This window comes from Pygoscelis adeliae, unplaced genomic scaffold (genome assembly GCF_000699105.1).
Source record: "Pygoscelis adeliae isolate BGI_AS28 unplaced genomic scaffold, ASM69910v1 Scaffold317, whole genome shotgun sequence".
Classification (NCBI taxonomy): Eukaryota; Metazoa; Chordata; class Aves; order Sphenisciformes; family Spheniscidae; genus Pygoscelis; species Pygoscelis adeliae.
Window position 1 is genome coordinate 2207835 of NW_008825155.1, and position 8953 is coordinate 2216787.

General features: G+C 39.0%; 1 protein-coding gene across 1 annotated transcript in view; it reads right to left on the bottom strand.

The window, feature by feature from the left end:
* Positions 1 to 8953, bottom strand: part of SORCS1 (sortilin-related VPS10 domain containing receptor 1) — a 214085-nt gene that overhangs the window by 115650 nt on the left and 89482 nt on the right. The window contains exon 4 of the mRNA XM_009328455.1: positions 4985 to 5143. Within this exon, the coding sequence (XP_009326730.1) occupies positions 4985 to 5143 (159 nt within the window). The remainder of the gene's footprint in view (positions 1 to 4984; positions 5144 to 8953) is intronic.

Consider the following 8953-nt stretch of genomic DNA (forward strand, 5'->3'; position numbering starts at 1 on the left):
GTTAGCTTTATGCAAACTAGCTCCCTGGTTTTGTCTGTAGTCTGTCAAAAGAGATAGGCTTTTCCAGAGGATGATTCAAAGTGGCTAACTCTTACCACTCTAGAGAAGCTTTTTTCCTCTCCATTAATTTTAGATGGGATTAGGCTCCCTCAGCTAACATTAGCCCAAGTGAATAGTCCTCTAAATGTTGTCAGCAGTGTGGAAAAAAACCCACCCCAAAATGATGTCACTTGATGCTAAGAGCAATTTTGTTAAAAAGCTATGATGTACTTTCTGATAAAATAAATCCAGATTTTATTCCCCCTTCTCTGGTCTATATAGGCAGTGACTGTTACCACTGAAATTGAGAGGATGTAAATAGAAACAGAATAATTTAGGTTGAAAGGAACCTCTGGAGGTCCCTGATCTGACCCTTTTCCAAGCAGGGTCACCCTCAAAGTTAGATCCTAATGCAGTGAAATGAAAGGTTTTAGAATTATAAAGTGCATCCAAAATAGTCCATCACATCTTGAAGAGTGAATACTGGCTACATCTATGGCAGATACTCACTGTCAGACACAAACATTAGACCAAACACACAGATAGATGGGGCTGAAGGTATTTTTAAGAGTTGGCCTGTTCTCTCACACAGTCATCCTGTGGCCATATGCATCCTTATCTGTATTCTAAGTGGTTCCTCTGTCATCCCTGATATATGAACACCTTTCTCTTCTACTTGAATGCATGAGGAGCAGACCTCCTTTACTGTAGGAAACTGAAGAAGACCACATGGTTTGATAACAGAAGATAAGTTGTCCCAAAAGCAACAGAATCCCGATTTGCTGAACTTCAGCACTTTAGCTATACAGCCAAGTATCAGTCTCTAACTCATTGATCTCCAGTGTGACACACACGGTAAATAAAGGTAGACAGATGGAATCAGATATTTGGGAAAGGCCAAAATGGAAAAAAAAAAAAAAAAGGAAATGTAAACCTCTTCATTTACTAGCGCTATGTTGACAGAGCTCCTTTAGTCTGGGGTGCCTTGCTTTTCAAGAGTCCATTTAAAATGAGAGAGGAGAAGCAACAAAAATAACTCCATTTTAAACCTGCTTTTTCAGCCTCCGTTGCTGCCTTTCAGTGCTTGAGTGCCTTTGCGCATTTGTTCTTGAGCTGGGCAATTACAACCCTGCATTTCACCTGTCTGACTTGTGCTTCCCAATTTCACCTGTATTTTGTCTCTCCAAACAGCTCTGTTATTCATGGCTGATTACTAACCATTCGTCTGTGTGTCTGACCCATCTGAATAGCAGAAGATGTCTCTACATGAAGTAGAGGCTCTTACATCCCACCCCCTGATTACACAGCAAACCACTTCTGAAGGTTACATAGTAACACAAAAGCAATACTCCCATAAAATACAGCCCCTCATCCTACAAGCAAGCTGATTAAACCCACGAGAGCTCATACGTACAAGACCTCCTACAAGCTTTTGCCTCACAAGCAATGCTTTACTGCATCTGTGTAACTCCTCTTATACAGAAAATGAAGAAGCATTGCAGTAGTTCTGCAATTACGTGGTAAGAATCAGCCATGTAACAACTGTACTTTCAGCCAGAACAATGAATGCAATCATGAAGCAATTAGTGCAGGCGGCAGATGGTTTGCTGCTCTTTTTTTCTCAAGACTGGCAGGAAAAAGTCATGACTGAATAAGGGACTGGTCTGTCAGCAGTGGTAATTCAAGTCTGCTGCCCAAGGCAGAAACACATGGAAGAGATATGTGAACAAAAGCAACCAAGCCGCTGAAGCTTAATGAGGTACTGCTCATCAGCTGAACCCCAGTAATTAACAACATTCGCCCACACACAACACCCAAGAAACTGGGACATAAAATGACTTCAGCTAACACAGATTTCCCTACCGTTGAGTAAATCCCTATTCAACCAAATTAAAAAAGATCTGTAGTACTTATAGTGATAGACTCGGTGGGCTGTGAAGAGACTGTGGGATGATGCTATGTGACCCATTTCCTGTTCATTACAACTGAGCAATGAGAGGCATGTACTGTCAGCTATGCCCTCATCAGTCCTGAATTGGACGGACAACTTCTGAGAACCAAAACAGTCCAGACACAATGAGATTCCTGTCTCTCCAACTCTTGCTCTATTCACCACCTGATTCTCTTGGTCCCACCTGCTGCAATGACAAGATGCAAATGGATGACAACAATGACATGGCTTTCTAGAAGGATGTAAACGTGTTTTCTAGTTGATTCTCACCTCCCTCCTGACTGTCAACAGCAAAATTAAATGACTGTGACAATCCTAACTGGTCAAAATCCAACTTACTCCTTATGGCCCCCATCAACAAAACCTTCACAGCCTCTTTAGTCAGTGGCATCAAAGTCAGTGATATCAAAATGTAAATTCCTTACCATGCAGATACGTTTCCCTTGCTTCCTCGGGTGACTCTTAGCCAGTGTGCACACAGAGCCTGGAATCCAAGGAGTAATGGGTTCTCTTTCCTTAAATACGGCCTTAGCATGAGATCACGAAACAGCAAACAGCAGTTCCAAACTACCCCACAGTTCCCATTGCAATTATCTAAATAATTGCAGGACCTCTTAATTACTCTGAGAAAATTCTGCCTTTGGATATACAAGCACGAAACCAATGGGAGTTGTTTACACTTAGCCACAGGCTGAACTTGACCCTTAGTTTGAGTTACATTTAATTTAGTCCAAGCTGATTAATACTCTTTGCCTGTTGTTACCCTCTACGGTTCTTGGCCAAAGCTTGTTGAAGTCAGAAAATGTATCCATTAGGCTTTAAAGTAGAAACCAGGCCTGTGACTCATACCCATACAAAGTACTTTTAAATTTCTATTTTAGAGTTAATTGGTACAGAACTACAGACCTTGTGCTACATGATTTTTCTCTTGCAACTACAGTATTGAATTACCAACAGTTATCCAATTTGCTAATTAATGCCATAACACAAAGAAATTTTACCGTACAACTTGCAGCCTCTCACCCAAAACACCCCATACACACAACTCCGACACCAACCCCATAAATTCAGGTTAACGCACAAAAGGGCCTTTTGTTCTCATATCCGGATTGTTTTTTAGGATTCTATAGAAGAAGAGTGGGAGTTCGCTATGGAATAGTGACAATACACTTGCTGGTAGCCATCTACCATAAATTAGATGAGCATTAGCTGTACGGACTCTAATTCAGAATTATTTCCTGAGCAGGCTGAATACCACAACAGCTGCAATTCATTTTCTACTATATCCTACTTTTATTTGACAAATTTACCACTGAAAGTTTCATTGATCCTCATGTAATACATTTCCTGTTACTAACACACAGTAACTTTCATTCCAATGGGTCCTAAAAGACAGATTCTGTTCAGTTTCATATCAGCCCAGAGAATTCAACAGCCACAAGGGAAAGGAAACATTTTGACCTTGTCTAATTACATACTGAACACCCAGAAATAATTTAATCTGCTCCTTCCTCTGAACAGATTATAACCACAGTGCACCCTACAAAATGGTGTGAGAAGGGTGAGTGAAAAACATTGCATGCAATTGACTCTACAGGAAAAATTAGGCAGGCAACATGTATTTCTCATAGTTGGGAAGGATATTAAGCTACAGTCCTGGAAGGATACTGGTTTTGAGTTTAAAGCACAGGACTGAACTTCTGTTAAAAAAATTCCCATTTTGTGACCTTACCTACTTATTTAGCTTGCTTATGCCTTTATCATCTCAGACTTACAGTTATAGTAACAACAAGCCTAATTTAGGCTAAAGGAAAATTAGTTGCTTAATGTCTGTAAAATGAATTCAAATACACAGATGGAAAACATCACAGAATTTAAACTTTCATGTTGATATTTACATTAATGTATAACCTGAACACATCAGCCAATACTTTGATTATTGATTAGATTCAGATTCTCACAGATTCATCATATATAAAACAAAAAGAGACAACTAAATTACTTTTTATAAAGGCTTATATACTAGATGAGAAGATATTTCACTCTTTTACCCTTGTTGGGAGCTCAGCAAATTGCTTTGTTCTTTTTTCAGTTTTATTCAAAAACATCAAAATGTCAGGATGTGAAATCCGCCATTTATTTATGCACAACAATGGCAGGAGTCCTTCTTGTTAGAAGTTTTTTTGCTAAATCAAAATGCTTACTCATATGTTTTGTCTTCCCCCATGGAGATATTTATGCACAACAATATAGTTTCCCTTCTATCTGCTTTTTGGTAAACTAAACAGAGCTCTATAAAGTCCTTCACTGGAAGATGACTAACTTGTAAGTATTGATGTGTCTGATTTTCAAAAAGTTCTAACAATGAGGTCTCTTACAATCAAGTCCCATTCTGTTGTCTCAAGTTAGGCAGCAAAAAATCAAGGCATATCTCACAGCATATTTATTCAGTTGATGGATTACTTATACTGAAGGAACTGGACTTCAAAGGAAATTGATCCACCGCTACTTTTCTCTTAGAAAATCAAAGGTTACTTGAAAATATGCCAACCAGATAGGAACAAGGAGTGTCTTATACTGTTCTTGGAGTTTGTGCTAGGCTCCAGAGAGAGAGAGAAGTGTTAAACAAGAGGACAAAAAGCCTCATAGAGGTTGTTATTCCTATCGTGAAGTATCCTAGCTGTCTTGTCTGCCCATTGCCTGTCACATGATATTGCCAAAAGGACTGATGAATAAATGCAGACTGTCAGCTCAGTCATAGAGGGCTAGGCCCCAAGAACACAGTAGGTGCCCGTGTCCTTTACTTTGCCCTTTACATTGAGGCTTACTCAATGTTTCTTGCTTGGAAATACCAGTTTGGTATTTCAGTCCAAAGACTGTCCTGGTATCACCTCAAAGACTGTTCTGAATGCTCTGCAGCAGTTATGTAGAGAGATGGGGAAATTGTAGGTTCTTCCAAAGCAAACAAAGCAAAATGCTGCCAACGATTCTTACCTTCTGATCTTGGCTGTATGCTAAGATCCAGTCTTCCTGCTTGGGGTGGAAGAGCAGACTGTGGATGTAGAAGTTCAGACGGTATTTTTGATAGGTGGCCCCTTCATCAGAACTGATTAATAAGCTGCTCTCAACTTCTGGATCAGTCAGCAGCATAATCTACATGGAAGGGAAAGATGAAAATACAGTGGTGAAGAGAAGTCAGATGGAAAAATAAGTAAGCAGCTAGGAACTTCAAATAAGCTTATTAAATATGTCTATTTCAAAATGTTTCAATGTAATGTCAAAACTAAGCATAGCCAATCTTTCAGTAAGGAAAACAATATATTTCAGCTATGTATATAAACATAACATATGATCAAATAGGCAGAATGACTTTAGCACTAGTTAAAACAGACCTAAATGAAGCTATGCTTAGGTTATCCAAAAAATCAAACCTGAAATTTGTAAGACCAGAGCACAAACTTACTAAGTTACCAGACAGCCACAGTGGGCTGCTAGGGTCTTCATGAATGATCTATTGGAGTGGCAGACAAAAAGTTAGGTGTTAAGAAAAAAAGAAAGACAGAGAGAGAGGAGAGAGAGACACACAGAATGATCTCTAATGGTGAGGTTTGTTAGACTCTGGCAGAATTTTCAGCGAAGATGACAGTTTCATTGCCTGAAATGTTATAACCTGGCTGTCTGCAACAAGCAGTCTTGCTTTGGCAGGAGAACACATTTGATAACGTGCTTGGTTCTTTCCACCTCCAGTTTCTACGGTGCTGTGAATTATAGATTTGGTAGTGTATCAAAAATAATCTCCGCACAGTAAAGTTGCTTCCTAGCTTCGTCCAAGAGTGTTAGTTCAGGAGTGACAGAAGATATACGGCTTGCAGTTGTAGTAGCTACTTCTCCCCATTAACTGTGGTATTAATTGGTCTGCATTGCTGATGAATCAGAGAGAATAATGAGATACTCCTCTCATGTGTCTCTGCATGAGAGAATATATAGGTTTGAGCAGCAGAAAGAGATCATTCCAGTATTTCAGCAAGCAACAAAGTAATACCCCTAAGGAATGGGAATGAGGCGCCATGAATGACAAACATGAAAAGTTCTGAAGAATATTTGCCTGGAAAGGCATTAAAGCCTTAAATCATTAGCCTTTTTTTTTTTTTAAAGTACTGCTGCTGCTGTTGCTTTGCAAATGGCAAACACTGATCTGTTCTTAGACAAGACTGAAATGAAAGGATCCGTACCTGGCATTTCTCAGAGCACATTCCTATCTGGGTTTGGGCACTGCAAAAATCACACACTCCATTTCCTTCTCTTTCTTTCATTTAGGCAGGCAGAATTAGATATAACTTAACTCACTACTTATGAATTATAAGGCTCCATAAGACTTGATAGACACCAGATGCTAAAGAACTATTTGTATGTGAAGGTGTAAATACACATATAATCTACATAGGAAATGTCCTTCATTATTGGGTAACTGCCAGAGGTTTTTATCCATCATCCAAACCCCTTGGTAGCATAACAATTTGGCCTGTGACTTGGAAGTTTGGGGTTCTTCAAAATCCCTGAACTTTAATATCCTGAGTAATCGTAGACCAGTTATGTTACCACACTGTATCTCTAACGTAAAATAGGGTAATGTTTCCATTATAGCATAAAGGTACAGTCTCCTTTTGTATCTCTGGTTTACTTTTGAAATCTTGTGATGAAAACATGCATTATTAGAATTAAACATTCTTATTTTCATTTAACACTTTCAAATCCATCAAGCATATAATTGATGTGACTTCTAAACTGAAGACTGCATGATAGAAGATACGGAGAAAGCATTAATAATCAAAATGTCAATATATAGATCATCTACTGTCATTAAGTAGCCTATACAGCTTCTGAAGCCAAAAATTAATTGTGATGTTTATCAGTCGGTTCTTTTTTCTTACCAGCCTAATTTCTGGGACAATGTTCCTATGGCTAACATTTATCAATTCAGTATTATGATTCAAGCATTATGATTTCCCCATTTTTATGACTTCCTTCTTGAGTGGATTTTGTTTATGTTGGTATTTGAAAATATCACAGCACAGCATTAATTTGGACTACACCAACTAGAGCAGAAATAAGCACAAATCAATGGGCTTGATCCGAGCTCCCTGAAGTTAATAAGAGTCTTGTCATTGACTTTGGATTGTGCCTCCAAGGCAAGTTGTTAATCAAGATCCACTCTGGTCTCACATATTTCCTCCTACCTGCACAAGGAACTCATCTGACCTCTTCACTGTCACATCCAAGCACATCACTGCTTTAACACATTTTCTGTCAGGCCACTCCTCTGAAGTGTGAAAGTGCTCTTATCTCCATTTCTTAGAAAGGGAATTGAGGGACAAACTGTTGAGGCACTGAAGCACCTAATTCCTCATTCAATCAATAAAAGTTAAGTGCCTAAACAGACTTGCCAGCACTGCTGGCTTTAATCTGCTAACTACCACCCTGGGCTATTACTACTGTGTTTTCAGGTATCTACAGTCTCCAGAAGCCTTAGCTGTTGCATTGTGATAACCAGCCGTTCCGTACGTATGAAGTGTTTCAGGACCCATCAGTTTTGCTGCATATGCCAATAGCAATAGTGTGTTAGATGTGGCGGAGCTGTGCAGAACTGCTGCAGATTTATGCAAGGGCATACAGAGAGCTGGAGACAGGGGACGGAGTTGACAGATGACTCTCTAGCCACTAGTCAGACTGTTAACTAAGAGACCATCTTTCAGCACTGGGACAGCATTGTGTGTTCCACTGTTGTACCCTGCATTGCCAATCACTTTGCACAGATGCCATAAAACAAAACAAGCTAGAGTTGACTAAGCAGTCACTACTCACATCACAGTCAGAGCACCATGCTGCTTACAAGACAAGAAAAGCAAATTTAATTACAACACATCTGTGTGTAAATAATCAGTTACAAGCCCTAAAGATAGCATTTACTGGATAAGAAGCAGAAATTGATACCTGTATGAAAAATCTGTCAAAACAAGAGGGAAATACTGTGTGTATCTATATGAAACTTTCAGATCAGACCAGGAGTGTGCTTCTGAAATGAATTCCCCAAATCTTGGGGGGGAAATCTCTACAGCAAAACCTTACATACTGTGTTCTGGCTCACACCACAGTGATCTCAGAGCACAGGAACTGAATTCCCTTTCAAGGAAACTAAACCAGAATATACATTTCAGGAGTGCATCTAACGTGCTCCAACCACTACTGGACATTTAGCTCAGAGTATCAGGTTAGCACTACTCTGAAGTCAGACCCTCTGCCTCCAAAACGCCCATATTGCATGCAGATGTCATCTCAACATCAACCGTTTCATTTTACAAACCCACTTCCTGCTGTAGTTGCAGCCACATTAGCTTAGTTTTATTGCCTAAGTTGCCTGGAGCATAAATGAGAAAGGAAGGAAAGTACAATTAATTTTAATGTTTTTGTTGTTGCAGCATATGAGATACAGAGTAAATACATTTTAGAATTTTCTTTGAAATAAATGAAGGCCATTTCTGCTTTAAAGTAGTCTACTACCCATTGACTTGATGCAGTTGCTTATACAGAAAATAAAAGCAGACACAGACGTGTTGAACAGGAAAAGCATGGAAAATAAAACCAGCAACAATAACAAAGTGAATCTGAGTTTAGAAATCATAAACTTTAATATCTAAGAATATATAAGATAAGAGATTAGAAAGAAACTATTTTTATAATTTCTGACTTCACTGTAGACAGCATGCTGGATTTCCTTAAGTGTGAGCTCCTCAAAGGAGCAATCTTCTTGCTCTGTTTCTACAGTGCCTAATACAATATATTACTGCTTTCCCAGGTAACACTGGTTTCTGGACAAGTATATTCTGGACATCATTGAGGAATCAAAATTACTTTTGAAAATGAAAATCACACCATAAATCTATCCAGGTTCTTAGAGCCTGTAGG